Source organism: Pan troglodytes, chromosome 16 (assembly GCF_028858775.2).
Source record: "Pan troglodytes isolate AG18354 chromosome 16, NHGRI_mPanTro3-v2.0_pri, whole genome shotgun sequence".
NCBI classification, from domain to species: domain Eukaryota; kingdom Metazoa; phylum Chordata; class Mammalia; order Primates; family Hominidae; genus Pan; species Pan troglodytes.
This window is the reverse complement of record NC_072414.2, coordinates 71,051,689-71,067,055: the sequence shown is the minus strand read 5'-3', so window position 1 is coordinate 71,067,055 and position 15,367 is coordinate 71,051,689. Positions and strand designations below refer to the sequence as shown.

At 51.7% G+C, this 15,367-nt stretch overlaps 1 protein-coding gene across 5 annotated transcripts in view; it reads left to right on the top strand.

The window, feature by feature from the left end:
• The window catches only part of RASGRF1 (Ras protein specific guanine nucleotide releasing factor 1), a 130,365-nt gene that overhangs the window by 11,255 nt on the left and 103,743 nt on the right, over window positions 1–15,367 (top strand). For all 5 annotated transcript variants that reach the window (XM_001153395.6, XM_009429655.4, XM_009429654.4 and 2 more), the window contains exon 2: window positions 15,164–15,270. In XM_001153395.6, the coding sequence (XP_001153395.2) occupies window positions 15,164–15,270 (107 nt within the window). The remainder of the gene's footprint in view (window positions 1–15,163; window positions 15,271–15,367) is intronic.

Here is a 15,367-nt window from a genome sequence, read left to right as displayed (position 1 = left end):
GATTATATATATATACATGTACATGCAAACATCTGTCCATCTATATGCATGCATGTATAATTATATAAATGGTAACACAGTCTGCACCATGTTTTTCTCACTATTTTGTGGAGAGGATTCTCTGCAAGTACATTGATCACCATTCTTTTCTGTGGCTCTATAGTATTCCATGGTGTGGACATGCTATCATTTTTTTTTTTTTTTTTTTGGCCAGTCTCTTCTTGAGGGATATTTAGGTAATTTAAAGTCTTTTGCTATTACAAATGGAGCTGCAGTTAATAAGTAAATATCCCTGCACATGGGCCATTTCCAACCAAGTTTTTGACAGAAGCTGAAGGGCAGATACATCCATACTGAAGTTTGTACCTTCATTCAGCAAGTATGAGAAAAGGGGCAGTTGAAAAGGGGAGGGCAGGCTGGCTGAGGCGTCATCACAGATTGAAAGATGTTTGTGCAGGACCAGCCAAGTGTAACAGCCACCAGGACCCGTTTCATCTGTAGCCATGGCGCCCAGGCCTTGGAGTAGTTTACATTAAAACAGAGACCCTTCCGCAGACAGAAGCTTGGAGGCCTACACTGACATGGGCCCCCAGGCCTTGGGTCAAGCACAGCCTCGTTCGAGGTTGATTCTGAAAGAGAGGGGCTTTCAAGGGCTTCTAAGCCCTGAGGTTGCAGTCACTTCCTGAATCTCCTCCCACCTACTTCCTCTCAACTCCCAGCGAGGCCAGGCAGGGAGGATGAGTGAGCACGTAGCATGGCACCCAGGAGGTCAGTCTCTGGCCGCAGGCCTCTTCCTGGGCTGGTTTGGGGCCCAGAGTGACGTATGGCTTAGGCCCTAAAGACTGGGAATCTGGACAGAGACCTGAGACAGGCACTGAGAACAGGGACAAAGCAGAGGTTCTGGTGCAGCCACCACGGCCCAGGAAGACTCAGACTTGAGAACTCAGAGGCAGAGCTGGGCAGAAAGAAGCCAATTGGAGCTAGGAAGGAGGTCACAAAGTGGGGTCCTGACCCTGCATGAAGCCACATCAGGAGAGGTAGGGGGTATGAGTAGTCAGGCTGGATGAGTTCTTTCTGGATTGGTGTGGGGGATCTAGTGGGGCATGGGAGAAGCTGATACTTCCGGCTCCGTGGACTGCCTTCCTGCTCAATGGAAGTATTAGCCTCTGCTGGCCCCACAAGTGCAGGAAGTATTCCCTGACTTGGGAATAATGTGCTTAGTGAATCCCCCACCGTACACCACGGCATGAGTGCGTGCAGCCAGGGCTGGAAGGAACCAGCGTTGATGAGCATGCACTGCATTGCAGCAGCTGTGAGAGAGGTTGCAAGATGCTCTTGGGGTGGCCTGCAAGGGTCATGGGACAGAGTGACTTCCCCTGGGAAGGAGATGGAAAAGGGAGCTGGAGGATCTGGGTGGGGCCGGGGGGGGGCCTAGATGGGTGTCCCCATATAGATGGAAGGAAGGAGAGAAGATGGACCCCGGGCCAGGGCAAGTGCACACATACGCACATGCATGCACACAAACACACACGCACGCGCACACACACACACACACACACACCAGGTTCTCTGTAGCACAGCCCCTCCCTGCACTGGGATATCATGCAGCATGTGGCAGAAGCACAGCACCTGTGGGCCCTCAGCCCCAAAGGTCAATGATGGCAGGGAGGAGGAGCCAGGACCCAGCTGGGGAGAGCTGGCCCTAACCAGAGCAGCAGAGTGGGACCTGGTAAGGGGTGGGATCAGCCAAGAGTGGTGGCATCTATCCCCGAGCCAACCCCACCCACCCCTTCTCTCAGAGGAGGCAACAAGCAGAGGCCCAGGCAGCAGGTCTGAACTCCCAAAAGGCGGGATGAATTGGAGGGGGCAAGGAGATCAGAGGGGACTGTTTGATGGTCCAGGTGGGTAATGAAGAATCCCTGAAGCAGGCATGGCAGTGAGGATGGGGGAAGGCACAGATTCCAGAAATACTAGAGAGGAAAAACGGATACAACTGGCAGCCAGTTACACAGCGGGAAGAGGAGAGAAGCAGGAACTGAAGATAATGTGCAAGATGCCACAAACGCCATCTCCCTGTAACCCACTAATGTTGCATGGCTGTGACCATTCTGGTTATGAGCCCCTCCCCACCATGCCCTCAGGACAGTGGCTGGATCCTACGTTGTGTGTATGTGTGCAGGCATATGAATGCTCATGCATGTGTGTTTTCCAGTAATGTGCCACTGCTAGGTTGATTAGACCCATCATTTGACCTTGTAAATGAATCCAGTGGTTTACAAAACACTATTTGAGCCTTTTCATGAACGAGGAGCTCCCACAATGCTGTCCTAAACAACCCCGTGAGGTGGGTAATATTGTCCCCGTTTTGTGAAAGAGGAAACTGTCCACAGAAGTGAAGAGGTGTGTTGAAGACCCCAAGGCCAAATAATAAATAATAAATTTGAACCCAGGTCTGATGACTCCAAACCCTGGTAGACCCCACAACCCCAGGGCCCCAAAATGGACTCCCTGGAACACTGGTTTTATGGAATATTAATAGATCTTCCCAAAAAATGAAAACAAGATTCCATGGGTGTTCCAGAAAAGGCTCCTTATGGAAGGACTGCCCTGTGCCCTGTCAGCTCTCCCTGAAGAGGCACGGATGGCTTTCATGAAAAACCAGTCCCCCCAACCCCTTCCAGCCAGCTCCATTGCCCATGCCTGAGGGGTATATTCAACACCACCCCCTTTGTGGCTTTTGCTATTAGCCAATTAATAAGCTGGGCTCCTGGGCAGTGGTGACAAACGCATTCAGTCACCCATTCAGTCAACCAGGGCTACCCTGTGCTCTGGCCAAGGCACGGTGCCAGGCTCCAGGGAGAGTTCTTGGTCAGGAATCATTTATTTGAAAGGAGCAGGAGCCTTTTGCTCAAAGCAGCTTGAGCAAGAGAGGACTATCCTGGAAGAAAGACAGCAGTAGTTAATGGAACCCAGGGAGAAAATACACGTCTGGGTCTCCATGGCCTGAACACCTCCGCCTAGCCTTGCCCCCACCACTTGATTCCATCACCACCTCTTGCCACTTTCTCTGAGACCCTTCTGCTTCCTTCTTGGCTTCTTACTTGCACTTAGAGCTTGCACATGCAGCTCATCAGCCTGGTCTTTCTGTGCCACTATGCCACATTCCCAGGAGCCCCAGATGGGTGAACCCTGGTGCATGTCCACTGCTGCTCCAGGCAGCTGCATCCAGGACCATGGGCCTCTGAGAGGGCATGAGGAGCAGGGGAGAAGTCCTGCGTTTCTAGTATGACAACAACCACGTTGCTCCTCCCTCAGGGGTTCCAAACTCTGGGTGATTATAACCAGCTGGGGGGCTTTCAAAAAGACCAGTGCCTGCAACCTCCCCTCCCCTCCCCACCCACCACTCTGTTTTAATGGATCTGAGAAGGGACTTGAGCGACAGTGCTTCTTTAAGTTCCCAGACATCGCTAATGTGTAGCCTGGATTGAGACTATGGGCTGTAGCTGGAAAGATAATCAGAACATCATTATGTTATGAGTTGAGAATGGCCTTGATGGCACAGGATGGGGCGCTATCTGGGAGCCCCCGGCAGCTCGCCCATTAGGAAGAACCACCATACCTTTCCAAAAGCACATATACAGCTGACATGCGTGTTGTCATTGATGGCTGCAAAGTGAACTATGTCTGGCTTCTAGTGGGGGCTAAATACTGGTTGAATTAATGAACGAGAAATGACTTGGAGAGTAAAAGGTGTGGGAAATCTTCACTCTAATACCACGTGTATAGAATAGACCAAGGCAAGTGTTGTTGGGCCTGTTTGTCAGAAAGGAACCAGGGCTCAGAGAGATGAAAAAGCTGCCCAGAGTGCCCAGCTCTGAGCTTCATTGCCAGACCCAGACTCAGCTATGGAGGGTTCCACCTGCTCCTCTGTCTGTAGGGGAACCAAACATCCCAGTTTGCTCAGGACTGTCTTGGTTTTAGTACTGAAAGTGCCATACCCCCAGGAAACTCATTAGTCTCAGGCAAACCCAGGACAGTTGGTCACCCCACTGTCAGTGGTTGTCCAATGTTCTGTGTTCAGTGGAGAGGCTGTAGGGGCTGCTGGTCAGTTGGGAGAGGCAGGAGGCAAAAGAGAGTCTAAGTAGGTGGGGCTTCAAGCCCCCAGCCCCAGCTTCCAGAGGGGAAGTAGATCCAGCTCCAGACTGACCTGGGGTAGCAGGGGCCATTTTGCAGCCCGGTTGGACAGGAGAGGCATACTGGGGCCAGGAAGGACATACTGGACAGGAAGGGCATACTGGGGCCAGGTATGCGCTGGAGCTCATGCACTGCCAGGTCAACTGAGGCCACAGGTGTGGTTCCAGAACATTTCCTCCAGCAAAGACAAGGGCCCACATGTGAGTCTAGTCCTGGCACAACCCCAGATGTGATTTCTGAATCCCCGCCTGTGAGCCTGGTAGGTCGCAGGTATAGTTTGTGGACCAATCCCTCTTTTCCTACTGAAGCCCCAGGCGAAAGTCTAGACTAGTGAGTAGTTCTCAACCTTGGCTGCCCATTGGAATCACCCAGGGATGCTACGTCAAACTCCAGTGTCCAACGATGGTTGAGACTCGCAGGTCTAGGGATACTCAGCAACCCAGGTCAAGCCTCAGGAGGTCCAGGCTCCATCCCTGCATTTGGGAGGGCCTTGGAATCATTGTGGATCTGTTACAGTGATTTTGATACCGCGAGTATTTCTCGCTCGATCTTAGGACTCCTGGTGGAATCTCAAATCAGGTTATCCATCTCTTACTTCAGGTCTAGGAAAGCTCGAGGTCCATCCTTGATCTCTGTGGAGGCCCCAGGTGGAGCTCTGGGCCCATCTCTGCAGCCCTGCAGGGGCTTTAGAAGTGGTTCACCAAGTCTTGCCTCTTCTGTAGCAAAATCGGGTGCAGCCCATTGGTGGTTTCTTCCTCTGTTGCATTTCTGGGGAGTCCCTGAATGAGGCTGTGGTCTGTTCATACAACTGCAGTTGGACCCCAGCGATGGTTCTGTGAATCCCTGGATGCATTATGGGGCCTGGGTGTGGCTCTGAGTTGGCCCATGCAGGCTAGTGAGGCTCACGATAAGGGTCTTTCTACACAGCCCATGGCACCTTCCAGGTGTGGTAGTGGACCTGGGCCTCCCCCCAGGTGGAGCTCCACATAGGGTACTGGCCCTGCCCTCACAACCTGGTGAGTGCTCTGGTAGTGCTGAGGCTGTCTTTGCAATACTGGGCTAAGCCAGGTTTGGATGTATCTCTGGACTATAAGACTTCCCATCATTGACCCTCACATCAACTGCCTATCCTCACCCTAAACTGGCTCCAGTCCAGTTCAGGGAAGAGCCTCAGCCCAATTTCCCCACAGGGGCCACTTGCCCTTAGAAGGAGCCATGGGCTTATCGGTTCTCCTTGAAGCATGAGCATGTACGGAATCACCTAGGGTGCTCTTTAAAATAAATTCCAGCCATACCCCTAGGGATCCTGATTCAGAAGGCAGCTAGTGCCTGGAGATCTACATTTTTAGCAAGCGCCCCAAGGGATTTGGAGTGGAAAACTGGGATACTGAAGTAGGAGAAATGCATTTTTACATCTACTTACCTCTGGGGCAGCTCCTGCCCAGCAGAGCTGTAGATCTGAGCCTGGACCTAGAAAACTGGTGGCACCCAGCAAGACTGAAGACAGTCCTGGCCGCACATGTAGTTTTATCTCAAGTAATGGTGGCTTGCCTTAAGCAATGCTTCTCATACCACAGGGTGCAGCAGGATCACCTGGGGGGCTTGTTTCAAAACAGAGGTCTGGGGTGGAGCCCAGGAACTTACAGTCCTAACAAATTCCGAGGTGATTTGGGTGCTGCTGCAGCTCCAGTGACTTTAAGGACTCTCATGGCAGTAAGGGTGGTGGGACATTCTTGGAAGAACAAGAACCACAGTACGGGCAGCATTCCCAGCACACATTACTGAGAAGAGGTGGAATCCAGGTGTTCCAGGGCAGCCAGTCTTGTCCCCATGCCATCCTCAACCACCTGTAGCCAGAGCCTGACACGCCACCTCTAGCTTCCCACCCTCAGTGCAACTCAGTGGCACCCTGTGTCTGCCAGTGCCACCCTCGGTGCTCTGCTATCTCTGCTTGGCCTCACACCTCCTGCTCATCTGCCCTTCTCGTCTCTCACAACCCCGACTCCAGGTGGTCTCCTTATAGCTTCTGATGATACTGCCGACCAACTGCCTCTCCTCCTATTTCCTAAGGCAAACTCCCAGCCTCACTTCCCTGTTGGGGCAGTTTGGGGAGCCCTTGCTCTACCTGGCTCCAGTCCAGTTAAGGGAAGAGCCCCAGCCCAGCTTCCCCACAGGAACCAGCTGCCCTTAGAAAGAGCCATGGGCTTATCAGGCATCATGACTCCCCTTCCGGGATCTGGGCAGTCTGGTGGAGGACTGCGGGGGATGCTAGATCTGTTCCAGCAACTCTAGTAGGCCTGTGAAGATTTGTTATTGAAACTTGGACTCAGGTCCTGTATCTGAATATATCCTACATCCTTGATCACATATAGTGAGTCCTGATCTCATCCAGGGCCCAGGGAAGGTGGGCATGAGGCTCTCTGTTGCATTGGAGAGTTCTAGGGTGTCCCTGGGACTGACTCCAGAACAATGCTGCTGTTCCGCAGAGGAATCTAACCGGGATCCAGGCAAGCCTATGTGGTCCCATTGTTGTGGCAGGTGTGATTCGGATCCTATCCTGTGGTCACACTGAGGCTCGTGTGTTGTGAGTCTGAGAAGCTCTGGGTAGCTCTGGTTGGTCTCAGCATCATTCTGGGGATGTCCAAGTTGTGATCCTGGCCTCATCACAGCAGCTCCAGTGTTGCCCCCAGTGTGAGTCTGGTTTTTACTCTGCAGCTTTGGAGGGATCTGTCTCTGGCCTCTGCCCAACCTTGTAACGCTGAGGAAGCTCAGGTGGGAGTTCAGCTTTCAAAGGTGACTCAGGTCAGCCCGAGCTCTGAACCGATACCAGCTGAGGTTATGAGACTGTCTCAAGAGCTCTGGTGCTATGCAGGGTCATTGTTTTTCCATGGAAGAAACTGATATTAAGATTATTTATCGGCCGGGTGCGGTGGCTCACGCCTGTAGTCCCAGCACTTTGGCAGGCCGAGGCGGGCAGATCACGAGGTCAGGAGATCGAGACCATCCTGGCTAACACAGTGAAACCCCGTTTCTCCTAAAAATACAAAAAATTAGCCGGGTGTGGTGGCGGGCGCCTGTAGTCCTAGCTCCTCGGGAGGCTGAGGCAGGAGAATGGCATGAACCTGGGAGGCAGAGCTTGCAGTGAGCTGAGATCGTGCCACTGCACTCCAGCCTGGGCAACAGAGTGAGACTGCGTCTCCAAAAAAAAAAAAAAAAAAAAAAGATTGTTTATCAAGAACTCCCAGAAACCCCCTAACTGCTCCAGACCACCACCCTCGTGAGGTCCTCAGGCAGTCGCTGGCAATATAACGCTCCTCAGTTCTCTCCAGCTATCTCAGAGCTCCAGGGAGCTGAGTTGGCCTGACTGAGGCTTTGGAGCTTGGGCCTTGAACCAAAGCAGGCCTGTGACTCCTCCTTCCTCCCTAAGCTCATTTCCCAATAGCAGATGGTACTGCTCCAGAATCCAGAAAGCCTCTCCCAAAACACACCGAAACCAGCCAGAAAAGATCATAGGGACAGGAGAGCAAGTCTTAGGGCCAGAAGATATGTGTTCAGACTTCTAGGACAGCGGGAAGGAGATGGGAGCCCCTGGCCCTGGTACACTCAGTCACAGCCTGGAGAAGAGGAGGGAGCCAAGAAAGGGGAAACTAGGGGGCCCTAATATGGGGTGCCACTTTGCAGCTGGTACCACCCTGACCAGCTGACTTCACCTGCCATGTGGAAAGAAGCTGGGAAGAGTGGGGAGGGAAGACCTGGGAAGGGGACACAGAGGAGAAAGGCAGGAACAGAGACACAAAGAAAGAAGGAGACAGCTGCAGAGGGCCAGGCGCAGTGGCTCACAACTATGATCCCAGTACTTTGGGAGGCCAAGGAGGATGGATCACTTGAGGACAGGTGTTCGAGACCAGCCTGGCCAACATGGCGAAACCCCATCTCTACTAAAAATACAAAAAAAAAAAATTAGCTGGGCATGGTGGCGCACACCTGTAGTCCCAGCAATTCGGGAGGCTGAGGCAGGAGAATCACTTGAACCTGGAAGGTGGAGGTTGCAATGAGCAGAGATTGTGCCACTGTACTCCAGCCTGGGCAACAGTGTGAGACTCTGACTCAAAAAAAAAAAAAAAGAAAGAAAGAAAGAAAGAAAAAATAAAAAAGAAAGCTTCAGAGAATGCAAAGGAGAGAGAAATGGAAAGAACAGAGAGGAAAGGAAATGATCCCTTTCCAGGCTCAAAGAGCCAAGAGGTGGAGTTTTTCTAGAACTTTGGCCTATCCATGCCAGAGGAGCTCTGCTCCTTCTTGAAGGTGCAGTAATGGGAGATAGCCTTGCAGTGGGTCCTGAGACCCGCCATGAAAACAAGGCTTCAGGCTCAAGCATGTCCAAGCCAACATTCATCTCCCTTGCATATTTGCTCCTTGGGGACACAGCATGAGCATCGGCAGCCCAGCCTGAGGGTGCAGCTGCTCTCCCGGGGCTGGAGACCAGCAGAGGATAAGAGATCTGAGTGTCCCTTGGGGAGGGTTGCCCTGAGCCTTGACATGCTCCTGTGCAGCCACCGGTCACCCACGAGATGGGCAATTCAGATCCTGAACAACTTTGTGTCTATTTCCCTGAAGTTGTCCTGAACTTCTAAAATGGAGTAGGGCCTAGAAGATCATCATATTTTTACCCCAAGCCCATACTAGCCAAGAAATCACCTGTGCTTCAAAGTAGGCACCCAAGCTTGCCAAGGAGAAAGTTATTAAAAATATTAATAAAAAAAGAAGTATAGTGAACATGCATTGGATGCTTGCTTGCAGGCACCAGCATTATCTCACTTGACTCTCACAACAATCATGCAAGGAAGGGACTCTTCTTATGCCCATTTTGTAGATGAAGAAACTGAGGTGAGAGTCATCCAGTGACTGGCCCCAGGTTACACAGCTAGCAAGTATTACTAACAATAGCATTTCCCAGATAACACAATGCCACCTACACCTGTCATTTGTTGTCATCTGAAACATGTAGGAATATGAACCTCCACCTGCTTAGTCCTCCTCCAATTATTAAGGCCACTTCTTTATCTCAAAAGGAAATCAAGTTTCCCAAATAGAGTCTCCCTTTTTTTAAAAAACCCCAGACAGAAACTAAGGCTGAACTGAAGCATCTGTCTCCCTTTTTTCCCAGTTATATGCTCTGTCCCCGTCAGGGGAGCTGCCCAGTTAGGGGCTAGGTGGAGAGTGGGCTCTTTGACCCAAACTGGACCACAAAGCTGGGCTATTGCAACCCTGAGACTTCCATGTGCTCTCCATCTCCAAAGTCCCAGAAGATCAACGGGACACACAAGCATATCCCAGACCCAACCTCACACCTGTGGAACCAAATGCGACCTGAGCAGAATGTTAGCACCTGTACATTTCCCAGGCAGAAGCAAGGCGCCCCGAACATTACTCCCCAGCCCCTGCTGCCACCATCCATGGACCTCATGGGGACATCCTGGGTTGGGGGCTTCCACTGTCTTCAGGTGTCTGTGTCAGCTCATGGCAGGGAAACTTCCATTTGGGTGAATGGTGCATAAGAGCCTCATAAGGGCCAAGGTTTTCTGCAAGTGCCATAAAGTGTAATGGTGAAAGCTAGGTTGTGGGATATGGGTTTTTACTGTAAAATAATTATAATGTCTGTGAATGTTTAAAATTTTCATAATGAAATGTTGGCAGTGGGTGAGGAAGGCAGACAAAGATCAAGGCCTTTTCAGCCCAGGCACCTCAAGGACCCAATAAGAAGCAATAGGAAGTCCCTTCTTCTGCCCCTGTTTCCCCCAAATCTTTGCCTTCCCTTACTTAAGAAACACCAGCATTTATAGTCTTTACTATTCTGATACCATCACCGAAATATCTCTTTCTGTCCAACTGCTGCAGCAAGACCTGCTTCCCCTGGAGAAGTCTGCCCAGTCCCTCCATCCTGGCTGGAAAGCAGGATAAAGATGGGGAATTGGTTGGCACAGAGAAAATTCTATCACTTATATTCCTCACCCCCAGGGCTCCACTTATTTGGGGTGAGTCTACATTGGGACAAAAACAGTGGTTACAGATCCTCACTAACCAAAGACAGCAAACGGGGTCTTGCCATCCCCACATGGGCCTGTGTCCCTGAGAGATACAGCAGTGTGGCTGGGATGTCACAAGTGCCCAGAAAGGTTGCTTGCAAAATCATTATTAACAAGTGCAAGAGGGGTGAGGACCATCATGAGGTCCTGGGTGCCTCATCAGGACGTCATCAGAACCCCAAGGTGAAGCATTCATGTGTCTGTTCATTCACTCATTCTTCAGCTATTCATCAGCATCCACTCAGTACTAGGCTCTGTGCAGGGTTCTAGAGTTTCCAAATTAAGCAGGTACAAGCCCTGGCCCTGAGCAGTCCAAGACCAAAGGGTCAGCCAGGTTGTGAGGCTCCAAGGAAGGAGAGGCCTCAGGGAGAAGTCCTGTAGGTGAGGGGAAGGATGGAGTGCAGACACCCCCCATCCCCAAGCCTAAGCCCGGCCAGGCCTGTGGTCCAGGCAAACTCTTTTCCCTGAGATCTGAATCTCTGGCCTGTGTGTTCCCTGGGGCCCAGGGAGGGGTCCTCGCCTGGCCTCTGCTGGGGTTCAGCCTGCCAGGCTGACCCCAGGACACAGTGCCATGCCTAGACCCTCAGACCACACTTAGGCCACACACCTGACCCTCACAGAGAAGAGGGGTGGGCCAGAAACATACACAGCCTCTGAGAGCTATGGGAGAGATTGGGAACAACCCAAGGCCTATCCAGAAGTGCAGGGAAAGACCCAAAACACATCCACACACATCCACACTCTCATTCACATTCTCCAGATATATCGATAGATGGATAGATATAAAAGCGTGTGTGTGTGTGTGTATATATACACACATATATAAATATATATGTGTGTATATATATATGATACATCGATATAAAAGCATGTGTATATATATGTATGTATATATATACTTATACATATAAATATACGTGTGTGTGTATATATATATATAAGCTCAAAAAGACCTTGAGCCCAGCTCATTTAACTCCCCATTTCATAGATGAGGAAGCTAAGGATGACAAGGAGGAAGAGACTTAGTTGCCCCCAAGCCGCACTGTCTCAACTGCAGAACTGACACCAGATAAGACCCCCTTTCCAGTGCTCTTTCCCTACCCAGAAAGCCACTTGCCCCCTATTAACTCTTCTCCATTACAGTGAAGAGAACAAACAGCGTGAACAGAAGGACCCTGGGCTAAGAGCCAAGCCACTGTCACCCTAGACAGCCATCCCAGAGACACCTCACACCCACCTCCAAGCCTCAGCCCCCTCTGTGAAGTGGGGTCGTGCCACCTACCTCCACCGTGGCTGGGCTCCCTCAGGAACACAGGGACAGTGCCTGCAGGGTGACAGGCACACAGCAGGGCCTCACAAAATCAGTCACTTTCCCTTTTTTTTCCCCACACCACTGGTTGTGTTTTAGGTTTTCCTGCACATAGGTTTGGAAATCTGACATTCTCACTGAGTCCCTTTCACCTCTCTAAGCTCCCTTTTTTGTAGCATCATCCAGGAGCCTGGAGCTCATCCTCTCTCTCTAGACATGGGCTTTGGTCTTTCCCAGTGGATTATACTCTGTCTCTGCATCTCTGTAGGCTTCTCCCTCTCCCACCTGCCCCCCACCCATCTATCTCTATCTTATCTCTGTCTCTGTCTCTGTCTCTGTCCCTACCAATTCCTACATAGAGCAAAGTCTCATTTACTTGCTACCCAAAGTCCGGATTTGTGCTGATTCAGAAACTCTGGGTGGAAGCTGACTTTCCCTCAGCAAACAATTTCTACAAGTCAGTCGGGCAATGTGGTTGCATAAAACAGGTGTCAGGGGCAGGTTTACAAGCACAAAGGGAACAAACTGCTCTCAAGTCATTCGAGGCACTTATATTCCAGCTCAGGCCTCCTGCAGCAGCAAAAGCACCACTGGGCAAAGGCAGCCCAGGGTTCTGGCTTCAGTGATGCTGCTTCTAGCCCAGTGACCTTGGACAAATGAATGTGTCTTGCCTCCACATGCCCTCTAAATGGGGATAACAGACTTAATTTCTAGGGCAGTTGTCTCTCTAGTCAGGTGATGTGTGCAAAGAACCTAGTACCATGCCTGAGGCGCGGTAGATCCTCCAGTTTCCCCTTCTCCTTAAGGTGGAGGCCCTCACAGCTGCCTGGACTGCAGTTCCTCTGGCCGGGAGCCTGAAGTGGCTCTGGATACTCCCAGAGCTCGCCCTGGCCCCTGGAGCCTGGCTGTTATGCCTCACAGGGAAGCTTCTGGGTCACGCTTGTCCCGAAGGCCACCCCTCCATAAACTGGCCACTTCACTTGAACGCTAAGCCTGTCAGTCACTCAGGGTCTAGGCAGTGTCTCCTATCCCAGGAGGACAGCAGATGCAGGATGCTTGTGAGGAGACTGTGACAGTAGCCCAGGAGAAAGGTCGTGGGGCCTAACCTAGGGCAGCGGTGATGGGGTCAGCGCGAGGCCACACAGATGGAGTAGACGGGCAGATGAACTAGCAACTATTAGAGTGACAGGAAGGGAGTGGGGAAAGCCTCTGGGTAGCCTGCGGCCGGCTTCCTGAAGCCTCCAGGAACCCCGTGCCTGGTCTGCAGGATGGAGAGTTGGGCATCATAACCTGTCAGAAGCTCAATCTCTGATGACTGGGTTCGGGCCTGGAGGGTCTTCCTGGCATCCTTCCTCACAGTTAGGTTTCCAGCAGGGGTGAGGCTGCAGGGGATTCCAGTACACATGGGTAGCAGGGAGCCATCTGCTTCCCCACCCAGTAGGGCTGATTGGGAAGAAGTCTCTGTGAAGAGTGAAAGACCTCAGCCAAGCCCATCACCCCATGCAGCTCTGAGTCCCCCGGTGGCCCAGTAGCGAAGGAGAACACTCCTGCTGTGCTCCCAGCAATGGGCTCCTATAGCTCTGGGACATTCCCCTTGGGGCTCTAAGGAGACCCAGCAACTCCACTGTGCCTGTATGTAGCTGAGTGCCTTGTTTCTGATTTGGGACTCTGAGTCTCACCTACCTACAGGCTCCCTGAGGTGGGGACTTGGCCTTTTTGTCTTTGCATCCCAGGGCCAAGCCCAGGGCCTGAGCAGGCGGCAGGTGCCCAGTGCAGGTGTGTCATCCCAGCTTCTCTGCTTTCCCGCTGTTTGGCCTTAGGCAAGCAGCTCAACCTCTCTGAGCTTCAGGTTCATCAGCTGTAACACAGAGAATGCCTGTTCTGCTTGGTGAATGTGGAAATAATGAGATCATGGGAGACAAGCATTTGTGTGTTCATCATCTCTCAAGAGATGGGGAAAGTGCTAGGTAGCCGCCTGCCACTATGTGTCACCTGCTTCCTCCTCGAGGGGGGCAGGGTGCCCACTGGAGCCTTTCAGATTCAGTTATTTGAGGCTGTAGCTGACATTTCATTCTATAGCCCCAGTTATCTGTTTCCTAGGAAACAAGAGACAGACATTGACTCTGTAACAACTCACTCTCTCTCTCCTCTCTCTCTCTCTCTCTCTCCTGCCATACTCATTCCCCCCGCCCCCCACTTCACATACACCCGGCTGCCACCTAGACTGACAATTAACAAAAATACATAAATGTCAGCAGAAGCTAAAATTAGTTTACACACTGCACCTTGTGCTGCTGCTCCCTGCCACCTGGACACCGAGGGATGGAGGGACGGGCACCCTCTCTGGCTCAGTGTCACACCATGGCTGGCCCGTGGTGCATCCTCTGAACAGCAGACCTAAGGGCCCCTCTTTGTACCTCACCCCCTGCCTCTCTCCTCCCAGTTTCACCAGGCCCAGGCCCAGGCTGGGCCCCCAGCACTTCGTTTGTCTGCCCTCTCTCTCCGACGAATCCCTCTGCATGCGGAGCTGGCCCCTCAGAGCCCCCTGTCCCTTCCTCCTGCCAATGCCCCAGCCCAGTCTATGACTCTCCCAACATGCCCAGTTGCTCAAACCTGAAACCTGGGCTTTATCCCTGCTGCCCTCTCCTCCCACGGCTCCTCCTCTCAGCTGCACCCCAGGTCCCTGCCCACCTGCCCACTGGCATCCCTGTACAGCCCCCTCCCCCTCCCAAATATGCTGTGAGCTCTGGACACCAAGCTGCCCCCATGCTCTTCCATTCAGCTGAAATAAAACTGAACCAATGTCCCATCCTCTGGGAAGCCCTCCTGATCTCCCTGGGATAAGTCAGTGGGTGACTTTCTCTGTGCCCCCACAGCCCTTTGTTCTTACCTCCATGACAGTAGTGATCGCACCACATTAATTACAGCAATTACAGTGCTTACTAGGTGCCAAGCATTCTTCTAGGAGCTTTACATGTATTTAACTCCTATAACAGTATTGCAGATGGGTGTCTATTGTCTGGCTCTTCTGCTTCCCTGAGTCCTTAAGGGGCAGGGCCCATGGTTGGCATGGTTCTAAGTTAGTCACCTGCACCCAACACAGAGGTGGCTTCCAGTGGGCTCTTATAGGGACCGTGTCTGTTTACTCATCGCTCTAACCCCAGGACCTAGAAGGGCACTTATTCCATTTTTGTGGAGTGAGTTAAATACATGCTGCATTGAATTGGTACCCAGTTCCCAAAAGGATGTTCTAATGATGTGCTTTCCCTGCCTTCCCTCCAGCGCGCCTGATGATTTCAAACTGGCTTTTTTGCAATTTGTTGTTGAACAGGGCTTTGTGTGTTTTGTTTCCTTCTTACAATATCCTAAGCATAGGCTCTGTTACACGATACAAAAGCCCTTTTAATCGAGAACTGGAAACTGCTAAATAGAATGGCATTCTGATTATCACAAACAAGGAATCTGTGCCTAGCTGATGTGGCAGCAGGCACTTTGCAAAACAGCTAGATTGATTGCAAGAGTCGCTGTTGGTCCCATGGACACTCTGGTAATTGGAGATGTCTTCTTCTTGATACAGCATTACTTCACGGTGAACTTCAGCCATGAGAACCAGAAAGCCTTGGAGCTGAGGACAGAGGACGCAAAAGATTGTGACGAATGGGTGGCAGCCATTGCACATGCCAGGTATGTCTCCTTGCCCAGGGCAGGAAGCCCCTACTCCACAGTCCAGGCAGAAAAGACTAGACCCAAGGGCCTTTGAACAAAGCCAAGCCCCATGAAG